The sequence below is a fragment of the Crotalus tigris genome, unplaced genomic scaffold (genome assembly GCF_016545835.1).
Source record: "Crotalus tigris isolate CLP2741 ecotype Arizona unplaced genomic scaffold, ASM1654583v1 scf7180000024397.1630199, whole genome shotgun sequence".
Lineage (NCBI taxonomy): Eukaryota > Metazoa > Chordata > Lepidosauria > Squamata > Viperidae > Crotalus > Crotalus tigris.
Window position 1 is genome coordinate 145,039 of NW_024100565.1, and position 25,008 is coordinate 170,046.

The 25,008-nt window shown below is 38.1% G+C and overlaps 1 protein-coding gene across 3 annotated transcripts in view; it reads left to right on the forward strand.

Moving 5' to 3' along the window:
- The window catches only part of GPCPD1 (glycerophosphocholine phosphodiesterase 1), a 65,245-nt gene extending 43,786 nt beyond the window's left edge, over nucleotides 1–21,459 (forward strand). For 2 of the 3 annotated variants that reach the window (XM_039329417.1, XM_039329414.1), the window contains 8 exons: nucleotides 131–208; nucleotides 1,228–1,267; nucleotides 2,390–2,451; nucleotides 3,776–3,841; nucleotides 4,647–4,783; nucleotides 9,073–9,208; nucleotides 9,591–9,751; nucleotides 19,875–21,459. In XM_039329417.1, the coding sequence (XP_039185351.1) occupies nucleotides 131–208; nucleotides 1,228–1,267; nucleotides 2,390–2,451; nucleotides 3,776–3,841; nucleotides 4,647–4,783; nucleotides 9,073–9,208; nucleotides 9,591–9,751; nucleotides 19,875–20,061 (867 nt within the window). In that variant the 3' untranslated portion in view covers nucleotides 20,062–21,459. Of the gene's footprint in view, nucleotides 1–130; nucleotides 209–1,227; nucleotides 1,268–2,389; nucleotides 2,452–3,775; nucleotides 3,842–4,646; nucleotides 4,784–9,072; nucleotides 9,209–9,590; nucleotides 9,752–14,490; nucleotides 14,529–19,874 lie in introns of all 3 variants that reach the window. The other variant, XM_039329418.1, reaches the window with a different exon arrangement.
- Nucleotides 21,460–25,008: the final 3,549 nt, after the last annotated feature.

Sequence of the window (25,008 nt, forward strand, 5' to 3'; positions counted from 1 at the left end):
ACTCACATTTTCCTGGTTTCTAACCTGGTACCTTTACTAGCAGATCTACTTCCTAGCAGATAGCCTTAGAAGAATTTCTAATATTCAGTGATTTTATAACCTACCTGTATTTTTCACTCTTTCTGTAAAGAAAAGTGAAGCTGAACCGTTGGAATTATTTGAGATTGCGGTTAAAGAGCTTACATTTCCCCAGTTGAAGTTATTAAAGGTACAGTAATGTATTGACTGATTCATTAAGTATTTCTCAAAAAATAGACCAAGTAACATGTTATTTATCCGGGCTGCCTACAGTTAAGGAAACCATTTGTTCCTGTCTTAGTGGGCAGTTCCAGTCAGTGGAAGATATGAGATTGGCCCAGTGTTCTCTCCCTTGTGAGGTACCCCAGAGGTTCTCTCAAACTTTGTATTTCATATCTTCATAAAGCTGCCGGGAGAAGTTATCTGGTTACTGGGGTGCAAAATTATTAATATAATCATTTTAATACTACCATCAGGCCTTGCTAGAAATGCTGTCCAACTCCTGCCTGGAAGCTGTTAGGGTCTGGATGGCTTTTCTACCATGGTGCCAATATTATGGAACAAACTCCCTCGAAAAATTAGGCTGTCTCCCTCAATGATTGTCTTCTGAAAGCTTTGAAGACTTGGTTTTGAGGAATGTTTGTGATTGTTGCTATTTGGACGACTGTTTCTCATTATTAAGTACTATAATTAATGTTTGATTGATTATGTGCTATCACGTCAGCATCAGCTCTTCGAGATCACATAGATTTTCTCTATAATGTTCTGTTCCTAAGCTCTTTAGGTCTTCTAATAGTGCACTCATCACCATTGAGTCCAACCACCTTACTGCTGATTGTCTTCTCTTTCTTTCCACCTTTCCCAGCATTTGAGCCTTTTCTAGGGAGTTAAATTCTCACATTGCGTGTCTTAAAGATGATAGTTTGAGCCTTCATAATTAATATTATTGTACTTTAATGTTTGAATATTCTGTTGTAAGCCATTGTAGTTGTGAAAACTTGGCAGGATAGAAATTTTATATACACATTCCTGACACTGACATTTGTAAGACTCTCAATGTCAAGAAACTCATGATGCTGGGTAGGCAGTTTATGTCTTTATTTTAGGACAAAATTTTACAGATACTGTTCAGAAACTGAATATGCTTGAAAGGTTTTGCTACGTTTGATAAACGAAGATTTCTAAAATATTTATTCATTCAATTTGTAGTTGACACATGTGACTGCATTGAAATCTAAAAATAGTCAAGGTATGTAGAAATCTAAATTCTTGGTCATATTTGCACATTGCATATTTATGAATTTATTAATGACCTTGCTGGTTAATTTCAATAGTTTGTAGTGTGTTTAGGGGGAGTAGATTTTATAATATAACATTATTAATATGCAAAATATATTTTCCATTTATAAGATCTCTCCCCTGGTTTTTAGTGATTTACTCTCCTATTTTTTAATAAAGCAATAAGCCACAAATGTTTTTTAGAAAAACCTGCAGTAGTTTTTTAAATCAAATTAGTAGTATCCCTTTGGAATTGGTTTTCCTGGTTAACCTGAGCAGTATATCTGATGTTGTTGTTAGTTGCGAAGTCATGTCTGACCCATTGCGACCCCATGGACAACGTTCCACCAGGCCTTCCTGTCCTCTACCATCTTCTGTAGTCCATTTAAGTATATCTGATACAGTTTGATAATTCTGTATTGAGATATTGAAGAACAGCAATTACTGCATAGATGTTTTTTAGTCTAAGTCCCTCCTATTTTATGGGGCATTTAAGATGGGTTTTATAAGAGATGCTTATTGATGTATGATTTTTTTTTAGCATTCAGAAAAGTCAAGAAGATTAATAGGCGACAATTTAGATGTTCTGTTATCATTAAATTAGCCACTATTGCAGCTCTGCCTTGGAGCAAGATCATTGACATTTCTAGAGATGGGGCAATAAATTGCTGGCCTTTATAAATGGTGGGTAGTATGTCAGCCCTTCCTTGATAGTTCCTGAAGCTCCCTTGAGACCTTGGCCCTGAAAATGCATGGCAGAATGTCGAAATGTTGATGGTGTGATTTACATGCATAGAAAGAGTGATATAAAAATGAGGACGAGAGTGCACAGTCTCCTACTTTTACCCTTAATCCTCAAATCCAAAAATGAGCCCTAATTTTTCAGTTGTGCCCCTTCCATTGACATCATAGGCTCATTGAAAGACTTCTGGTCCATTAACAGTTAGGCATGTGAATTGTAGCCTCCAAGATGAAAAAAATTGGACATCTCTATCTCAGACTACGTGAATTATCATTGGTAGTTGCATAAAATGTTGAAATTGGCAGCCCTTTTTTTAAAAAAATTCTTTCATTTTATATTCCTTCTCTACAGAGTCACTTAAAGAAGAAGAAAATGTACCTTCTGAGATGCAGCCCTTCCCTTCTTTACAATCAGTAAGCTACCATTTATTCTGTACCTTTTAGTATAAGCTTTGAAATAGAATATACTGGAGGTATTAAAACCCAAGAGAATAATCCCATAGTTTAAAAATAATAGTAAAATAATATCTGGCCCTATCACAGATAAAGAGCAAGATGATGTAAATAATTTTAATTGTTTTTGTTGCTTTGTAAGTATTTTTAAATCTGTTGCATAATCAGAGCTGAACTTTTATGCTTCTAATGCTTGTGGCTAAAGACAGATTATAGACAATGATTCCAGTGTCTGCCTCATGGAACTCTGCTAGCATTTATTTTGTTAATTTGATACTATACATGTAGTATGAGTATACTCAAGGCAAGAATAATCAGTATATATGTATCAAACTTAATTTTAAAAATCACATATAATCAATGAAAATAATCAAGGGTAGGTAGCAGGTAACAAATACCAGATAAACATTAAGGTGGCTATTGCAAAAGGTGAATTTTTGAAACCAATGGAAATTCTTTAAGATAATGTCAAATAGATCTCTTGGAGCATTGATGTAGAGAAAATTCCAGTGCACTAAACTGATAAAAAAAGCAGATTCAAGAAACAGATTTTTTTAAATTAGATCAGTTAACTGCATGCACATTTTCCTTTAAATTTCTATAACTAGAAAGTCTTAAGAATTTTTTTAATGAAAGCTGATTAAGTTAATGAAAAGATAGGAAGTTAATATAGTGAATTGCATTTAATGAAGTGAACCTAGTAAAGTTTTTAATTTTTAAGAATCAATTTTTGCAATGTAGCATTAACCTTAAGATCACAGACATGTCAAACTTGTGATGTCACGCAATGTATCGGAACTTTTTCCCCATTGCGGGCAGCAGTTTGACACCCCTGCTTTAGAGGATTCAGTTTGGATAAGGGTTAAAATTTCCTTCTTTCACTGGTTGCACCTATTTTTATGTGATGATAGATTTCCTATATGGCATTCATTACAATGTCATAGACTATTTGAGAATCCAATTGATTCTCAAGTTGCCATTTGTAGTTATTTGGAAGTCTTCAAAAACAACTGTTATAAGTTCTAAAAGAACTCCAAGATCTGAAAAATCACTTCTAAATACAGGTAAGTTAATATAGTTTTATTGATCAACCAGGTAATGTCAAATTTACAAATTGTGCATGCAAAATGATAATTTACCTGAATATATATAAATTACATACCAATTACAAATTCAGATTTTGCCTGTAACTGGCAAAATCCATTAAATGAGGGTCTGTAAATCAAGGCTTTATACTTGGTCTGATCGGTAGTGCTTATATTCCTGGAATTCCTTTTTTATCCAGGTATTAGAATTGATTCCTGAAGAGGTTGGATTTAATATAGAAGTCAAATGGATCTGCCAGCAAAAGGTAAGAATCAATTTCTTAATATACGGTGTTCACATAAACCTTAAGTTTTATCTATTTCCTTTAAGGCAATGGTTATATTATAGAACAATAGTGTTGGAAGGTATTAAGACATTTCAATGGTTGTCTGTTACTAAAACCAGTATATACACACGAGCTTGTAGTTTGGTCTGAGGAAGATACTTTTCTAAGATGAAAATTAATGACTTGAGTAAAACATGGAGATATGCCATCTGTACGTGTTCCAGGTAAAAATTCAGAATTGGTTATTGGCTAATTCTATTCTATACAATGTTTATAGAGAGAGAAAGAGAAATCTCCCAAAGATTCATCTGCTAATTTGATCTTCAATTGTAAAATAACTATTCTATACTGTACAGTGAAGCCTCAGTGTATAAGACCATTTCATGGCAAGAATTTATTTTAAGACCAAATATTTATTATTCATATTGTTCTTATTTATGTTTTTTATATCATTAGTATATATGATTTTTACATAAACAAATGATGTAAATTGATACAAGTGATACTAACATTTTGTCATTACCTAAATCTGATAAGTAACGTTAATTGTCTGAACAAACCTTGAAAACAACTGACTTCTCTGATATTTCAGGGGTGGAGTCTGAATGCAAATTTAGTCTCTTGTTCCTGAAGTCCATTAATTGGAGTTCCATGAAATAGAGATTTTGGTCCAGTGAATGGGAGCCAAGTTATATATCAAGAGATATTGTCTAATCGTGATCTAAATCCATGTCTTTTCATAAAACTACATTAACCTTACCTCTGTGGCTTTTATTTTTTGTAGGATGGTGTGTGGGATGGTAACCTTTCAACTTATTTTGACATGAACGTCTATCTAGATATAATTTTGAAGACTGTTCTGCTCAAAGCTGGAAGAAGGAGGGTTATATTTTCTTCATTTGACGCAGATGTATGCACAATGTGAGTTTAATGAAAATACTTTTAAGGGCCATTTCAATGAAGTATCGTAGAAATGATTTATATCAGTAGAATGTAAAATACCGTATAACTAGAAGATTCAAATTCTTCCCCCCCAACAATCCTTATGTTACTATGCTTGAAATTTCTAAGCCAGGGAATAAGTACATCCAGTGCTTTTTTTGTAAAAATAAAAGGTGCCGGAACTCACACACATTATACAACCCGCCTTTCCTGCCCTACAAGGTTCCATCCCCAAAAGGTGCCAGAACTCTGTTCTGGGCGTTCTATGAGGAAAAAAAGCCCTGAGTGTATCTACTGCAGCATTGAGTATCCCAGATTAGTAGCCAGCCTGCCCAAAGATAATGGGGAATGTACTTCAGCAATTGTTGAAGAGCCATAAAATCCTCAGTTCCTATTCCTAAAGAACATGAAATATTCTGAACCCCTCTTCTAAAGTAAAAATTTATTTTTATTAAAATCCAGCAAAGTTATACATGTAGAAAATATTACCTAAATGTTTTAAACAATGAAATCTTATCTTTTTAAGAGCCCAAATAAAAATATTACAATAGACAAGTGGTATTTTAAACTGAATATTTCAGAGGAAACTTTTGTCAAAGGTAATGTTCCCTACATGTATAACTTTGCTGGATTTTGGTACTGGGTTTTCTTTATTAATATAAGAGAACTTCACAATACTTTTTACTTGACAAAAGGGATTCAGAATATTTCATATTCTTTACGAATAGCAACTAGGGATTTTATGGCCTTCAACAAATGCTGGAGTACGTTCCCCATTATCCAGTGTATAGCACAATTCAATATGTGGCTAAAGGAGTGGAGTAAAGGGGAAGGCTTTGGATATATTAGTCACGATGTCAGCAGCTGGTCCAATGAAGAAATGTACAAAAGAGATGGTTTGCATCCATCAAAGAAAGGGACTGAGTTACTTGGCTATAAATTCACAGATTTTCTGGAGGAATATTTAAACTAAACAGCAGGGACAGTGAGCTAACTGATACAGAACATCCCTGTCCCCGGCAATCTAAAAATTATAGGGCTATCAGTGCATGTAACATAGATGTGTGTGTGGACAAGAATATCAACCTTGCTGTCAAGCAAAATCAAGCTCTTAATAGCGAGTGCCACACAAAGTGCACTAACCAAATAGGGGGACTAACCATTAGTGGAACTCAGGCACCACACAGGTTATGTAGGAAGTAAACACAGGGTCGGTCATAAAGGACTCGAATGTCTATACATAAATGCACAGAGTATGAACAGCAAACAGGGTGAACTAGAAATTCAGGTTAATGAGGGCAGATATGATATTGTTGCCATAACGGAAACGTGGGACGAAACCCACAAATGGAACACACAACTAGAGGGATTTAAATTATTTAAAAGAAACAGACCAAATAAAAGAGGAGGTGGAGTTGCTCTCTATATAAGAAATAACTACATCTCTACAGAAATAGAGCACAACAATAATGAAAACTGTCCTGAATGCATATGGGTCAATATAAAAGGGGGGGGAGGGAAACGACATTGCCATAGGTGTATACTATAGGCCACCCAACCAAACACAGGAAATAGATGAACTTTTTGCTAGTCAGCTAATTAAGGTATGTAGGAAGCACATCACAATAGTAATGGGGGACTTTAACTACCCTGACATCAACTGGGAGACAAACTCTGCACCAAGTGGAAGATCAAACAGATTCCTGACAAACCTAGCAGACAACTTTCTCCCAAAAAGTAGAGAAGAGAACTAGGGGATTAGCCATTTTGGACTTAATTCTCACTAACAGAAATGAAATGAAAGAAGGTGTTGAAGCCATAGGAACCTTGGGAGGAAGTGATCATGCAATATTGGAATTCAACATTATGGAAGCAATAGAACACAGTCAAACTAGAGTCTTGGACTTCAAGAGAGCTAATTTCAATAAACTTAGAGAGGGTTTGGGAAGGATTCCATGGATGAGAATCCTCCAGGGGAAAACAACTCAAGAGGCTTGGGAAATTTTGAAAAGTGAGATAATAAAGGCCCAGTCTAACACAATATCAACAAAGAGGAAAAATAACAGCTCTCAAAAGAAACCAGCATGGCTGCATAAAGAACTCTCTGATCAATTGAAAGATAAAAAGGACAAGTATAGAAGGTGGAAAAAAGGACACATAACTAAGTCAGAATATCAGCAAATAGCCCGAGCCTGCAAAGACGAAGTGAGGAAAGCTAAGGCTCAAAATGAACTAAGGCTTGCAACCAAAGTCAAAAATAACAAAAAAAGCTTCTTTCAACATGTAAAAAACAATAAAAAAAGTGAAGGAAACGATTGGTCCATTAGTGGGTGAAAGTAGCAAGAAGGTGACAAGCAACAGGGAGAAAGCAGAACTATCTAACTCATTTTTCGCATCTGTCTTTACACAAAGGGAAAAAACAGACCAACCTATCAAAAATAGTGCCATAAAAAACAAAATAGAAATACAAGTTAAGATAGGCAAGAAAATGGTAAGTGAACACCTGTCCAGCCTAGACGAGTTCAAATCACCAGGACCAGATGGATTACACCCCAAGGTTCTGAAGGAACCGGCAGATGTGATCTCAGAACCACTGAACTATATTTTTCAAAGATCCTGGAGCACTGGGGAACTACCAGAGGACTAGAAAAGAGCTGATGTAGTTCCCATCTTCAAAAAAGGAAGAAAAGAAAAAAAAGGATCCAGGAAATTACAGACCTATCAGCCTGACCTCAATACCTGGGAAGATTCTGGAAAAGATAATCAAACAATGAATCAGCGAACACCTACAGGCAAACAAAGTCATTACTAAAAGCCAACACGGGTTTGTCAAAAACAGATCATGCCAGACAAATCTTATTGCATTCTTTGACCAAGTGACAAAATTAGTGCACCAGAGGAATGCTGTGGATATAATTTACTTGGACTTCAGTAAGGCATTTGACAAAATAGACCATAATCTACTACATGATAAAGATAGAAAAATGTGGGTTAGACAGCATCACCACCAGATGGATCCGTAGCTGGTTGACCAGCCATACTCAGCATGTGGTTCTCAATGGAACCACATCTACATGGAGGGAAGTGTGTAGTGGGGTGCCCTAGGGCTCTGTTCTGGGCCCAGTGCTCTTCAACATCTTCATCAACGATCTGGATGAGGGGATAGATGGGGAACTCATCAAATTTGCAGACGACACCAAGCTGGCAGGAATAGCCAACACTCCAGAAGACAGGCTTAGGATACAGGAGGATCTGGACAGACTTGAACACTGGGCGCTATCTAACAAAATGAAATTCAATGGTGAAAAAAGTAAGGTTCTAAATTTAGGCAAGAAAAACCAAATGTACAGGTATAGTATAGGGGGTACCTTGCTCAATAGTAGTAATTGTAAGAGGGATTTCGGAGTCCTAGTGGACAATCATTTAAATATGAGTCAGCAGTGTGCTGCAGCTGCCAAAAAAGCCAAGACAGTGCTAGGCTGCATTAACAGAGGGATAGAATCAAGATCACGTGAAGTATTAATACCACTTTACAATGGCTTGGTAAGGCCACACTTGGAATACTGCATCCAGTTTTGGTCACCACGATGTAAAAAAGATGTTGAGACTCTAGAAAGAGTACAGAGAAGATCAACAAAGATGATTAGGGGACTGGAGGCTAAAACATATAAGGAACAGCTGCTGGAATTGGGTATGTCTAGTTTAATGAAGAGAAGGACGAGGGGGTACATAATAGCAGTGTTCCAATATCTCAGGGGCTGCCACAAAGAAGAGGGAGTCAAGCTATTTTCCAAAGCGCCTGAAGGCAGGACAAGAAGCAGCGGGTGGAAACTAACCAAAGAGAGAAGCAACCTAGAACTAAGGAGAAACTTCCTGACAGTTAGAACAATTAATCAGTGGAACAACCTGCCTCCAGAGATTGTGAATGCTCCAACACCGGAAGTTTTTAAGATGAGATTGGACAGTCATTTGTCAGAAATGGTATAGGGTTTCCTGCCTGAGCAGGGGGTTGGACTAGATGACCTCCAAGGTCCCTTCCAATTTTATCATTATTATTATTATTATCTTTCGGTAGGGAGGCTACTAAAGTGGCGGTTATAACTTCACTCTAATTTTCTTAATACTTTAACACTTTGTAGGATACTCCGTAGCCATTTCTATGTACTTAAGTGATATTAATTGCTCTAAATATTCTGAGAAAAAATATAGTTGTGTTATTAGAACCATACAGAAGATAATAAAAATGTCATCTTATTTTAATTTTCTAGGGTCAGACAAAAACAAAATAAGTATCCTATATTGTTTCTAACTCAAGGGAAATGTGATACTTACCCAGAACTCATGGATCTCAGATGTCGTACAACAGCGATTGCTACAAGTTTTGCACTCTTTGAAAATTTGCTGGTAAGTCATAAACCAATAAGACGATTTCATGGCAACTGTTTGGGGTTTTTTTTCGTGTCCATTGCTTGGACAGCACAGCAGTTTTGATCTCCAGATCTCCATTAAATGCAAACCTAATTCTATTCTGCTGGACTTTAAAGCAACCACTCTGATAACTACTTCAAGGGGTTACAGATGAATATGTTTGTGTATTCTGAAGAGCTGCATAGACTGCTAACTATATCCTTTTTTCTCTTGCAAACTAAATATTAGAAGGGTACTGTAATGACTGCACGGTATCTTTATAATATAATCACATGTAACCTTTCTGATGCATTCAAACTGATCTTTGAATTGTAATACCCCAGGTACATGTATTTAATGCTTCATATTTCTTTTCCAGGGTATTAATGCACATACAGAAGAGTTGCTGAAAACTCCATCGTATATTGACCACGCCGTATCTAAAGGTTTAGTTGTCTTTTGCTGGGGAGATGAAGCAAACGACCCAGAGAACAGGAAGAAACTGAGGGAATACGGAGTTCATGGTCTGGTGTATGATAGGTATTACAACATCCTAACTATCACATGTAATTTATAATGAACATTTAAACTGTTTGCATTTTTTGAGCTGGGCCCCATTACGACTGAACAGACTATAAACAGAAACAAATTTATTTCAGTGTTCTTATTTAAGAATTAAGTTGATCAGCTGCATTTCTTAACCAGGTGATTGCTAATAAACTTAGGTGATCAAAATTACCCTCCATGCTTATATTTACTATGGCTCTTTATCCAGGCCTTCAGTGCAGGAGAATGAAATATCTCACCTCATTGCACTTGCTATCTTATACCTTTCTTTTATTTTTTTATTGATTTTATTATAATTTCTTTCTTTGATTATGGTGAAATTGAAGAGTCTTGACAGCATGCAAGTTTCATAAATTATTGTTGAGTGTTGGGCAGCATGCATGTTTAATAAGACATCATTATCATCGTGTTGCAGCCAGGTCATGAACATACTTAATACAAAATACTGTATACAATTTTAACTGTATGCAAATGAGCAACCATCTTTGCCATGGTGTGAGTGGCGTATTGTAACAATTATACTTGCTTCAGGGTTGCCTGTTTAAAAGGAGGAAGGAAGAACGGATAAATGTACATGCACTTCTCATCACCAAACGTGCGGCAGATAGTCTGCATTTTATCTGCATCAGGCTGGTAATTAAACGAAACATTTGCCTAGGCCAAATTTATAGTTCTTTTCAATGTTGTATCAAATGATTTAGAAAGCAGCAGATCTAAAACATTTATTTCCAAATATGCATTTACATAGGACTAACTCCTAGCAACCATGACTAATCTAGAAAAAAAGCTAAGCGATATTAAAGCTGATTTGGACTTGGATGGGGGATTACCATGAAGTCCCAAAGCAATAGATTATACTGGGAAGTCAAACGAATATTGCTGAATAAATCATTTCTGCATTTTGGTCAGTAAATTACATGGATGTGGTCATGTAGTCATCAGGATTCAAGCTCTACACAAGTGATTCTTTATATTTGCATATCTATATAGGACTCTAAATCCAGATCAGGTCATAGAAATTATTAGACTCTAAATCTAAACCTATACCTTTTGGTAAGTATTTTCTCTTGATTCCCTTTCCAATACATCCGGTAACATGCAAAGCACTGTATGCATGAATCATTCCATGCATTGAACAGTTCATTTCAGGCAGTCCATTTCTATACTGAAACATGCATTTGATCCATATACAAAAACTTGTATTCTGAGCCAAAGAGTTTTGAGTGGATTGAAGAAAGTGAGAAAAGGGCAAGAACATCAGTGACTAAGGGAAGGGAAGTTGAGAAGATGGGTATGGACTATTTGAATAACCACAGCTGTCCATGAGCTTTTCTTTAATTTTGGCAAAAAGAAAGATAAGGCACTAGGACAATTGGTGAGTGGAACAGTACACAGGCCATGAAAAAGAAGGGGGGAACAAAGTGTACCAGCTTTACCCTGGTTGCAACTCAGAACAATCAGAATGGCTTAGGTGTTGATTCTGCAAAATTGCAGCCAACTCAGAACTGTTTGGCAAGTTTTCATTTCATGCACGTCCCTAAATTCTCTGAGGAAGATGCACTGAGATTCATTGATAATAAATTATCAGTTACTTGGCTTTATTATGTTGGTGAAGTATTTGAAGAAGTAGAACAGCTATTTCTGATTGCAACAAATTTCAAATAAAGTTTTTCATTTGCTGTCCTAATCCCAAATTTGAACTTTCATCATGCTAATGTATGTTGTGAATAACCACTTTATGTGGGGTGTGTTTACACTGCTTGCAAGGAGGGGGACAGTAGCTGGCACTTGGCAAAAGGTGGAGGTGTACTAAACTTACAGGATGTTATGGATGTAATCAGTTTCAGAGAAAATATCCCACTTGGCCTCACAGATTTTGGAAATCTGGTTATGTCCCAAAAATCTAGTTCACTTCAGCTTTCTAATTTCTGTTTTCTGAGCAGAATTTTCTCTATTTGCTATCAGGATAATAATGCTAAGGATATTCATTACATTCTTTTACTGAGCTGGTTTTATTTAAGGGTGTTTTTATTCCTTTGTAAATGATTCTGTCTTCCTCTGTGAAGAACAGTACAGAGACAAAACAATTCTATTTATCAGATTTGAGGTGTGGCTGTTGGTGTGTCCTTCTGTGTGCTAATTGTTTGATCTTTATTTGGAAGGAACATTTTTAGTTCTACAAAATAAACAGTCTGGTGCATTGTAGAATAGGCATAGGCAAGATCATAGGTAAGAAGACTCTAATGCTTTGCAAACCTTTAAGGATAGTATAGGCAATGGGTCTTAGTTATCATCCTTACCTCATTTGGAATGAATTAATCATTCTACAGAATAATTCATCTGTCAGCCAATCTGGATGCCACAACATCTGCATCCCTGCCCTTCTTTCTCCATATTGCTGTTCAGCTATTAAATACTCAAGACTTTAAATTTTAGCATACTTTTCTTGTGAGAATAGAAAACTAACCATCAGTCTTGTGGTTGACCAACCATTTAGTGCTTGTCCAAATGCAGTGGTTAGTTATGTCCTTAAAGACAATTCACAAGTGGAAAGCTATTTGGGAAACCTATTATGCTGCCATAACATTTATCAGTTGGGTCGACTCTAGACATTGTGTAGGGAAGTTGGCATATCAAAAGTAGAAAATGCTGTAAAGGACTTGATGGAATGAAACCAAGTTTTGACTGTTGACTTTAGTACTATAGTTTTCAAAAAGTCCCCAAGTGAATTCCATGCTGCAGTAGCTAAAACTCAGATAGACTTAAATAAGAGAGCCAGTTGATATAGTGGCTAAGGCATCAGATGTCTAGAATTGGGTGTTATGAGTTCTAGTCCCACCTTAGGCACAAAACCAGCTTGGTGATCATGGGGCAGTCATTCTTTCTCAGCCCTAGAAAGGAAACAATGGCAAACCACTTCAAAAAATCTTGCCAAGAAAACTGCAGGGAGCAGTCTGAAGCACTTGCCAAGAGTTAACACTGACTCAAAGGCATACAAAAGTATAGTGTAAAATAGTGTTCAGATTTGGAAGACAAAATTAAATCATCTTATTAAGTATTACCATCCGGCAGTGATGTTCCTATCCATTGGTGTAAGATAAATAGGTAAGTCACCAAGTTATTCAGTATTATGTTAGTATTCCAAATGTGGGTTATTATGCTGAGAGCACAATCCAGTTGATAATTAGCAAACTTATTTGGGTTTAGAATTGCCCCATAAGGATTCAGAAACAGAATTGGCACATGTTAGATCAGAGGTCCCCAACCTTTTGGGCACCAGAGCCCAGTTCCGTGGAGGGAGGTTTTTCAATGGACTGGAGGGGGGCCTGTTTTCATGTACTGCCTGCATCCCCGCAAATGGAGCTTTGCTTACTTGTGCAGCCCAGTTTCTGGCATACCATGGCCCAGTGCCAGTCCACAGACCGGGGGTTGGGGATCCCTGTGTTAGAGCACAGCAAGAAAAAAAATTTAAAGCCATACTAATAGCATATAACTAGTTCTTTAAAAAAAAAAAAGCTAATTTGGAACACATTAGGATCAATAACTTACTTTTATTTATTTATACACAACTATTATTTTGTATTCCATGATGGTGAGAAAACTACAATTTGGCCTTTCCAAGCACTAATCCAGCTTGCCTTGTTTTGTATATGCAAGACTGAATTTTAATCTCTTCTTCCTTTTCAATCAAAAATTCAACTAATAGTGTCAAAGAAAACAAAAGTGTTGGCTCTCCTTTTTATGCTATCTTGGTAGATTTGTTGACAGATTGGTAGAGCAGTAGCAAAGGGCAACTTGGGCTTAACATATGGAGTCCTTTCGTATCTTATTGGAAAGCAAGAATATGTAGTGATTTAATTTCTGCTACTTTAATAAGCCTAGTGTCACCAAAATTGAAGTTACAGGAGGAAGGCTAGACTTGAAAGTTATGAATGAAGGAGCACGTAGAAGAATCAGGTTTTGCCTATCTCCTTCAGATTAATGCTATTCTCCTTTATTGGTAATGCTACACCACATAGGCCCAGTTCAATCAGGTATATACCTAGAGAGTGCATCTCCTTTCTTAAATGCTTTCTTAGACTAAAATGTTGCTGTTGTTATGATTGTTATTTCATTCTTTGAAGAATCATTGGCTCTCACAAATGTTGTGTTAGACTGGAATACACTTATGTAACGATTTGATAATAAAATGATTTCTCTCGTGCTGTAAAGAGATATGTTTTGAAGAAAAAAGGCAATTTGGCTTCAGGTTTACTTTTAATATGTAGTTTTTATGTTCAAGACTCCGAATGATATCATCATCATCATCATAAAAAAAATCCATTGTGTCTTAACTAATATAAGGCCAAAGTGAAAATCTTAAACAGAATAATCCGTTTCCAACTATATTATAATGGCACTTGTAACATTTTTGAAATTAGAGCCCAGAGGATGATTCTTGGTTTTGGGAGAACAGGCAAAAATATGTATACTTATAATCCATTGACAAGAATCTAAAGCAGGGATGGAGAGCATGCGGCCGTAGTTATTGTTGGACTCTCTTCCACTCTAGCTAGTGCTGCCAATCATAAGAGATAATCCAGAGTCATTTGTAAAACAGATTGTCTGTCCCCATTTAAGAAGAAAATTAAAACTGTTGAGCATGCTAGCTCAGGATCTGTAATAGGCAAGCAACTAATTAGCCCTTGACACATGGATTCCTCTTCCTCTAGAGTTTTACAAGATCCTCAACTTCCACATGATATGCCAGGTTTGTATTTGTTTCCCAGAATGCTTTTCCAAAATAATTCTGGGATTTCTGTTTTTTTTTTTTAATTCTTTTTTGTATGGCATGCTTTTGATGTGAAAACAAAGTTTATACTATGCTTTCTTTAGCAACTGAGCTATAGGGTGAGGGGAACTTCCTTCCTTCAAAGGAAGGGTTGGGCTGTTTTTTTTTGTTTGTTTGTTTTTTTGGCATGTGTTTTCATGTTTTGCTGACTTTTTAAGGATATAAATGAGACAGGAACATAAACTACACCTGTTTCCACTTTTGAAATTACTCCAGCCTCCCCAATTTCTGCCACATAGTGTTGATCTATTGGGGGGGGGGATTATGGAAATGAGCAAAATCAGATTTCCTTATCTATTTTTATATATATATATATATATATATATATATATATATATATATATATATATATATATATATATATATATATATATATATATATATATATATATATATAGTAAAGAAATAAAATGAACACCAGGGTAATAAAAACTGTAAAAGTTTTTAATTAATTAAAACTATAAAAGTTTAATTAAAAGCGCCAAGCAGTCCGTCAATTCCAACGACGTACATTGTATGCGCTGGTCAATGACCAACATAGGAGAATACGGAACCTAAAGAGATGGATCCAAGATTATCGGGACTTTTGCAGTACAGAACTGAGTAACCAGCATCTTAGGATGCTAGACCAGCATATCCGGCAAACTATGGCCCGGGTGACTCAGCATATGACGAGAGTATTCCTGAAAAGACTGAATTCGCTACGTGAGTTTTGTAATAACTTATCGGGAGTGGTGCACAATCTATCTTCAAGGGTGTTAAGTCAGCCACAACTATCCGTGTTACAACGGGATACAGGGTACAGCCTCACTGATGCGAACACGCTGGACTTTGTGGCAGCATTAGAGCCCGCCCTACACCGCACTGGGGCAGGGGAAGAAGCCAAGAACGTGGTCAGGCAACAGGTCACGAGCCTAGTCATGAGCCACAGACGCTGCCAAACGCTATCGGCAAAGGAAAGGGTGGCTTTAAGCCAACTTAGAAAGGATGACACTATTGTCATCCTCCCAGCCGATAAGGGGAGGGCAACTGTTGTTTTGGACAAAGAGGTTTATGTAAGCAAAGTATTGGATTTACTTCAGGACGGTGCTGCGTATAGAGTGGTTAGCAAAGATCCCTCCACCACGTTGAGAAACCGCACGAACAAGCTTCTTGATGACCTAAAACGTAAGGGGAGGATGGGGGAAGAGGTGCTAAGAAGGATACGCCCTGGCGACTCAGCGCTCGCCAGATTTTACGGCTTACCAAAAATACATAAGCCCAATGTCCCCCTCCGCCCCATTGTAGCATTTAGGGGTACCCCTATCTCTGAACTTGCCAAGTGGCTGAGCACACGCATCAGCCACTTGGCAAATAACAGCAATACCACTGTGAGATCGGCAGAAGAATTCCTCAATAGAATTAGAACCCTGAGGGTGGAAGAAGATGAGCTCATGGTCTCCTTTGATGTAGTTTCGCTGTTTATTTCCATCCCGCAAGAACTTGCGGTTACGGTCCTAAGAGACCGGTTAAATCAAGGAGACCATGAGCAGCACCAGGACTCCCTTCAAACGGAAGATCTTGTAAAGTTGATGGGAGTATGCCTTAACACCTATTTCACCTTCCAGGGTACTATATATGAACAAATTAAAGGAACACCTATGGGGTCGCCGATCTCCAGTGTGGTTGCAGAGATAGTACTCCAACAGTTGGAACACATAGCGATGGCCCGGTATCAACCAAAATTCTGGGCCCGCTATGTGGACGATACGTTTGCGGTCATCAAGAAGCGACACAAGACTGACTTTATGGGCATTTTGAATTCGGTATACCCAGACATCCAATTTACTATGGAAGAGGAAGATCAGGGCAGTTTGGCATTCCTGGATGTATTAGTGCAGCGCCAGGTGGATGGATGTCTGGCTACCAGGGTGTACCGAAAACCAACATGTACGGACAGGATTCTCCACTTTGGGAGTAATCATCCGATGGCCCATAAAGTCAGCTGTGTCAGGACATTATTCAAACGGGTGGAGACACACTGCAGCACCGTCAGAGCCAAGAAGGAAGAGAGAAACCATCTCTTCCAAATGTGTAGACGTAATGGTTACCCGGTAAAGTTTATTAATCAGTTCAGTAAACCACCTGGACCCCGGGGTAACCTTACATCCCAGGAATCCATACCTCAGGCAACTACACGCATCACCCTCCCCTATATTCATAATGTATCAGAAGCCACAGCGAGGATCCTGGCACCGTATAACATACAGGTGGCCCATAGACCAAACCAAACACTGCGGGCGGCTATAATGCGCCCCAAGGACCCGCTCCCCAACACTGAAAGATCGGCAGCCGTTTATAGGATTGATTGCATGGACTGCCAGTGCAATTACGTTGGGGAGACTGCTAAACGGATTAAGACCAGGGTCCACGAACACAGATTGGCAGTGAGAAGGGAAGATTGTTACTCCCAGATATGGGCACACACGGTAGATCTGGGCCATAGGTTTAATTTTAGTGGCGTCAGCGTATTGGCGAATGATAACACCAAAGGGGGCCGCCTACTTAGGGAGGCATGGCTCTCGGATAATAGATCTATTAATAGGCATGTTGACCTATGCCCGGCATACGTGGCTTTAAGATCATGGAGCATTAATAATCAGCGGCAACACCCCCGATGGCTTAATAATAATCCCGGTGATACCAAAGAGGAAGGGCAAATTGCCCAACAGACCTGGTGCAATCCGGAGGAGGAAGGGCAACTGCGGGACACCCCGACCATCCCAGTGAGGCTACCGCAATCCCAGAGGACTAGGGGGGTGGTGGAAACTGAGATTTGGAATTCTGATAGTGAGAACGAGATGGAGGATACGGCAGGTGGAGGCGCGGGGGAATCGCCAAACGCAACAGCTCGCCTGCGCGCCAAAAGAAACATCGTGGCCAGTCCGGAAGGGAGGAGAAGACCCCCTTGCGCAGCCAGAGCGATCGGATCTAAGGGGGATAGATCACGGGATATGGCTAACGACGAACCCCTGAGCACCGCCGGAGAGGAGGGGAGAAGATCAGAGAGCGGTGGGGTGCGAGGGATTGAGTCGTTACGCCCCCTACCCGATGATCCTGAGAACTCCCATGGAATGCATACGAACATCAACAGCGCAGAAAGGGGGAGAGCCGAAGAGAAACGTTATGACAGCCAGAAGGAGCGTGATTCGACTATCACACACACACACCCCGGACCGAGTACCCGAAGCAGGACGCGCGCAAGACAGCTGGGTATGGCGATGACCAGGAAACGACCCCTCCACCTTGCTGAACACCCCCCCACGCCGTATTTGACTCGTAACAGCCCGCAAGACCACCCGGATGACGGGCGCACCAAAAATGAAAGTATTGGGACTAAAAAGGAAAGTTACTTTAAAAGGAACAATTGGGTAGGATATGGCTGTGAAAGGAACGTGGAATGTGCACTACCACCTGAACCTGGGGGGGGGATTAGAATGCAAAGACAACCGAAACAACTGGAGTTGCCACCCAACCACCCCAAGGTTGAGAGAAATAAGGATGGATGAAGATAGAAATGCAACCAAAAAGAGAAAGGAAAAACAGGTTAACCGTACGCAATTGAATCAATCAGGCCCGATAACAAGGTCAAGGAGCCGGGCGCAAACCTTGACACGCCTATAAAGGACTTCCTCATTCACTGGCGCGCTAGCCCTGAAGATGCCGGCAGGTGACGGCGAAAGCTTGGCGCTTTTAATTAAACTTTTATAGTTTTAATTAATTAAAAACTTTTACAGTTTTTATTACCCTGGTGTTCATTTTATTTCTTTACTATGTATACTCCCAGGGTTCATATTTTTAACCTTTTTAACCATATATATATACATACATACATACATACATACATACATACACACACACACACACACACACACACACACTGATGCAATCTTCGATCTCCGGGAAGAGTATACTCCAGTTATTTATTGTTAAAACAATATTTAAAACAATAAAAACAGTTATATACAAGGTTAAAACAACTTAGCTTTCGCTGGTCCTCTGCCAGCGTCCTCAGAGTGGGGCTTAAGGGGGTGGGAAAGTTCTTTTTATCTCCTTGCTGATCCAACTGCCTACTCATTGCCCGCGTGACAGGGCCACTCTTCCTGATTGCCTGCAACTGCCTTAACTGTTCCGCCCTCTCTTGCACTCCAATTTTGTATTTTTCTGCTCTGTCATCCTTGTACCACCTCCTCCTCTCTGCGCTGTTATTACCAACACACTCCTCAATCCCTCCTCTCTACCCAATGCAAGGCGCCTCTTCCGATTCGACACCACACGAGTCCTGTCACGGAGTTCCTCCTTTTTATTCTCCCTGTTAGGCTGCTGGCCTACCTGCCGTTCCATTGCCAGTTCCTATCTCATCTCCCTCCTCCAACCCCCCTCCTCTCCTAATCTGCCAATTCATACACCCTTTTTGTCTTCTGTTGTCCATTCCTGTCATCCCTCCCTTCTCCAGCATACTGACATCCGTTCCTGTTAAACTCTCCTTCCCAAGCTTTCCTCCCCCCCAGTCTGCCGTCCTGCCTGTTGTTCTTATCTGCCCTTCTCCCTTCCTGTCAGTCTCACCCTCCTCACGTGGGCAATGAGTAGGCAGTTGGATCAGCAAGGGGATAAAAGAACTTTCCCACCCCCTAAACCCCACTCTGAGGAGGCTGGCAGAGGACCAGCAAAAGCTAAGTTGTTTTAACCTTGTATATAACTGTTTTTATTGTTTTAAATATTGTTTTAACAATAAATAACTGGAGTATACTCTTCCCGGAGATCGAAGATTGCATTATTGTATAAATATGTCCGGGGATTCGTATTTTTACAACCATTAAGGATATGTATGTATGTATGTATGTATGTATGTATGTATGTATGTATGTATGTATATCATAAATTAAATTAAATAACATGGCATGTGAGTAATAAGTAGTAGAACTATGTAGTCTGAAATTTGGCTTAATTTATAACCTAATAAAGCCTAACAACCAGTAACATTTCTGCCATCCATATTAGCATTGTTACCTCCAGACACCGAGTGCCCTATTTTGGAAACAATCACTGATTGATATAGATGAACATGCTAGGATACGAAATGTACATGTAGCCCATATTAAGTGATGATTATTCCATTTTAAGTAGTTTTTAAGTGTTGGCATTAAACTTTTATATGGCTTCCAATACAGCTTTATTACAGATTGGTAATAGATTTTAATTCTTTTCTTTGTACGTCTTTCTTAGAATTTATGACTGGATGCCTGAGCAGCCAAATATATTCCAGACAGAGCAACTTGAACGACTGAAGAAGGAGTTACCAGAGCTTAAAAGCTGTTTGTGTCCCACTGTTAGCCACTTTAATTTTCCTCTGTGTAACTGCAATAGCAGTCAGATAAGAGCAAGAATGGCAGAAAGTACATCCGATCTCTAATGGACTCAGAGAAAAAAAAATGTTGTTTCATATGAACATCTAATTAATTTCGCTGAACAGGCCCTGTTCTTCTTGCATCTAAATGAAGCAATAACTCATGGTCCACTGTAGAACATTAAACGTTATTGTAGATTACCAAATCTTGCTAAAATGCCTGAATAATTCTAGTTCTATGGATCTCATACATTTTTAAGCAGTTTAAGATAGAATCTGTGGTATTGTAACATATGCACTTAATTTCTGAAGAATCAGAAATGAAATAGTTATCTATGTAGCTAGGATCCAAGCAGCCAAATATCATTATTTTAAGTGATTCAAGCTCAATCCTAATAGGTAATAATGTACTGTATAGTATTTTTTCTAGTGGAAAAAATACCTCAAGTGCATGCATTTACATTGATGCATGCAGCTATACAAACGTTTGCCATCACGCTGCAATCTTTAGATTCTATCCTCCTGTTAGCAATTTCCTTTGGGCTATTATTCTTTTCTGTTTATACAGAATAGTAAACAGTATGATCTCTTTAGCAACCCAAGGGTGAATAGCATCCCTTCTTCACTGTTTTTGTACCTAAAGTTTTCTGGTGATCTAAATGTTGTAAATCAATATAAACCAAATTTCTAGTGTTTGATTCTGGGTTGAAAAAAATTATCATTGTACTTAAATATTAAATGCACAATCCAAAAACCAGTGAGGTCTAAATGTGATACTGTAGATGTATGCAGCAGTCTTTGCACCCTTGTGGTGCTATATGGTGCAAGGGTAGTAAAGGCTGAATAAAATACTTGCATCTTTGCTGAAAAACCACAAGCCTCGATGTGGATATACTAAAATGAAGATTTTATCATTTCTGTATTCCTAGCCCAATAGATGTGATGGTGTTGTTTAGTTTTAAAACACAGATTAATTGATTTTCAGAATGTAATGGGGTCATAGTCTTTAACCTCTAGCTAATGTACACTGTGGATAACTTATTCAAAATTATGGTAAGAGTATTTGTCACATATTTGTTTGCATGTCTTTGAGCTCAGACCTCTACAAACTTCGGGTAGTTGAAACTGAAGTTTCTTTACCTTTTTATTGAAGTGTTAAATACATAATAAAAAATGGAACTATATATATATTTATTTTTTCTTGCAATGGCCAATCAACTTGTATGATATGAACCTTGTCACTGCTGTACAAAGCTAATTGATATTATAGATCAAATAAATGCAAGTATGTATTACTAAGTTGGAATTATTGCATAAACGGAAGTCTGTATACAACCCAGTTTTTTGGATAAAGTAGTTTGTTTTTCTAAAGCTTTGTATTTGTGTTTATCCTCAACAGAAAACATGGTCTTAAGGTCTGGGCACTATCCTGCTTTAAAAATAAAAGCATGTTTTATATCTACATTCAGTCTAACTTGTCTTATATTAATAGTTTGGAAATATTGTGAGTACATCTAATTTTTCCATCTGGAATCAACTGTAAGCATTAGTCTTACTATTCAGTCAGAATTAATTTAAATTAATTATATCATATATTCTTTGGTAGGAACATATATTTTAACTTTATCTGCTTATGCCACCTGCTTTTTACACCCTACATTGCTATTGTTCTAGACAACAGATGCTGTAAGAGACTCCAGCTATTTGGGTCAGGTAATTTAAAAACTTGCTAAAGCAGATTGTATTGTACTGTACAATCTATAAAATTGCTTGTTATTAATAAGAACATCTGAATATATATAAAGAGCTTCATCTAGTTTCAGTCTTTTCATTAATGGTGCATTCCCTATTTGGACATGAGGGTATTCTTAATAGGGAGATTCTCTCTATAATCCATCTTGATCGTTTTAATTTACATTTGCTTTCCGTAACAATTCAGCATTTCTGTAATGTTATTTTGTGAAATAGCCTGTGTTCTATGAGAATGGATACATCACTGGTTTTTTAGATATACCAAAATTTCAGTCACCTTTTTTTGAATTGCAAATGAAAGCCAGCTCAGTATTTTGCAGTAGATTGCTCCCAGTGCACCAAATTTTACAATAAAAACAACCACGTGTAACTTACCCGTTCAATTGTTTTCTCCCTATTTTGTGTAAAATTAGGAGTCTTAGAGGCACCTTTCCTATATTTCAATAAAAAGAATAAACCTTTGAGAGCTACAGTTCATCAGCTTGCCATTGGTTTTGGAGGTCAACTCTGTGTAGAGTGCATTGTAGGAGTCCAGCTTAATGGTGACCTGAAAGACCTAATAAGAGACCATGAGGAAGGCCTCTTGATTAAGGAGTGGGCACAACTGGCGCACACCTGAATCCTAGCTTGTGAAAGTTGCCTGGGAGATGTTTTGCAATTGTAGATAGTTTAGTTACAATCAATTTCTGGTCATCCAAAGTCTCCATAGATTGTATGTAAATTAATTCCTCTTCTATTGCTTTTTGGTCTGTAGAATGATCAAATAGAGTCTGAAGGTCAGTTTGTAAGTTCACAGTAGAATTTTGTTTATTATTTCTGCAGTTCTCTCTCTTATTTGGGAACATATTTCCTCAGTAGCTTCATAAATTTTTTCCAGTGTGAGTTTACAGTTGAGTTGTAAATATGGTTTCTCCATTTCAGTAGTAACTAAATCCAATCCTGTTATTTTTTAGTGGAGGCAAAACATTTAGTCAGTGTCCACCCCCACCAATAACAGCTTTTGGACCAAAGAAATAAGAAATAGTTGCAGTTTTAAATTTGTCCACAAGATGTCCTCAGTAAACTATGAAAGTCTATTCCAGATACCAAGAATGAGATTAGCAAAGTTAAAAAGCTATGAAATCTCTTTTCCAGCTTCTCATAGAGTTGTTGTTTTTTTTTCAAACAATAAAGATTTATCCCTTTAAAAAAAAGAAGTCCAAGACATAGGAAAACAATATTCTCCAGCTTAAAAGATATAATAATAAAGTTTTATGATAAGGATTTTTCCAGGGCCCCCAAGTAACCAAAAATAAAAATAGTCAATAAAAAGTTTTTTCCTTTGTTAGGGAAAGCTCTTTTCCCCAGATAAACAAAGGCAGCTCTTTCAAAGCAGAGGAGTAATTCCAAAAGGCTTTTAACAGGAGAGTAATTAGGCAAAAAGAGCTAGGGAAAAGTCTCACGAGGATCATCCATGAGGGTTTCTTAACACTTAGATGTTCTTTTGACTTTCAACTGGAGCAGCTAAATGATCAGCCCTGAGGAGCTGCCTTGGAAGGCGGAGGGAGCTGTCTCCTCCCCTGCAATCAATGAGAGTCCTCATCGGTAGTCACCCCTCCAGGGTGACTTTTTGACCCAATTAAGGGTCTACCGGCAGAGAAAAGGCAGATAACAAAGAGAGAAGCCTCTTCGTGTATGTGCAGCCACTGCAACCCAAAACTGGCCTGGGAGATGTTAATAGGTTCATCCTGTGCTACTACCTTCTTTGAAAAGGGGTGATTCTACTAACCTTGAAGGATGTGGTATATTCCCTCCTTGGGAAGCCATTGCTGGAATTTAACTGCCCTGGACAATTTTCATCCAGTCTCCATGGTATTCCTCTGCCAAGTTCACACAAATCTTCCCTCCACTCCCAGCTACATTTCCCTGTAATTTTTATGCCAATATCTTGCGAAACATTGAACTAACCAGCCACAATTTTAAGTGTTAACCCTGGAAATGGGACTCATTACTCCCCTGATTTTGGTAAGCATTGATAAGTACTGTACGTTGTTGAACAAAGCTCCTGTAGAAGTGTGAGGATTGAAAGGGAGAAGGAAATGAAAGCTTTGAACACATGATATGCATTTGACATAAGAGGGCAGCCAAAAGCAGTTTTAAATTTGGGTCTCTTGGTTTTCTCTTACCCAACTAGAGGATTTCTAAGGGTAATGGTTTTTGGTTGGTTGGGGTTTTTTTTTTTTTATTCTGTTTTGTTTTGGCTAGGTGTGGAAAAAAAAACTGGTTGTCAAGAATAACAGGCTGTAAAACATGTCCCTGAGCAAACTATTTTTAAAACAATGGCATCAAAATTATTCTAGCTATAAATTCCCCTTCCAGAATTCTAAGCAGTAAGATTATTTTTCCAAAACTTGATTCCTAAAATACAACATTTTACTCTCAACAGGGTTGATTTATGAAATTCCAACAATTCCGAGCTCGTGTGAATGATCTGATTGCGACCTCTTGAGTTAGCTTTAGAAAACTCTAAAATGTTAATATGAGGTTTTAAAAGTGGCTGAAATAGAACAGAAAAGCATGTTTGTGCATACATTTTGAATTAGATGGGGAAAATAGTTTGTATGTGAGATGATTGTTGTTGTTAGTTGCGAAGTTGTGTCCGACCCATCGCGACCCTATGAACAATGTTCCTCCAGGCCTTCCTGTCCTCTACCATCTTCTGGAATCCATTTAAGCTCACACCTACTGCTTCAGTGACTCCATCCAACCACCTCATTCTCTGTCGTCCCATACTTCTATTGCCCTCAATCTTTCCCAGCATCACGCTCCTTCCTTCTTATTAGGTGGCCAAGGTATTTGAGTTTCAACTTCAGGATCTGGCCTTCTAAAGAGCAGTCGGGGTTGATCTCCTAGGACTGACCGGTTTGAATGCCTTGAAGTCCATGGGACTCGCAGGAGTCTTCTCCAGCAACATAGTTCAAAGGCTTCCATTCTTTTGCACTCAGCCTTTCTTATGGTCCAACTTTCACAGCCATAAATGTGAGATTAGGGAGAGATTATTCATAATTGCTCAGCTATACTATCTCAGGGCTATTGTGAAGATAAAATCGGAAGAACTATGTGTGAAAATAAGATTAATAACAGCAAGAAAAGCAACATAATACAGGAAAAAAATAATGACTACACCAATATATATATCTCACATCCCCTGCAACTCAGATTAACCTGAGTACAACAAAGCCCCCCACCCAAACAGAACACTCCCCCAATCAATCAGAGCAC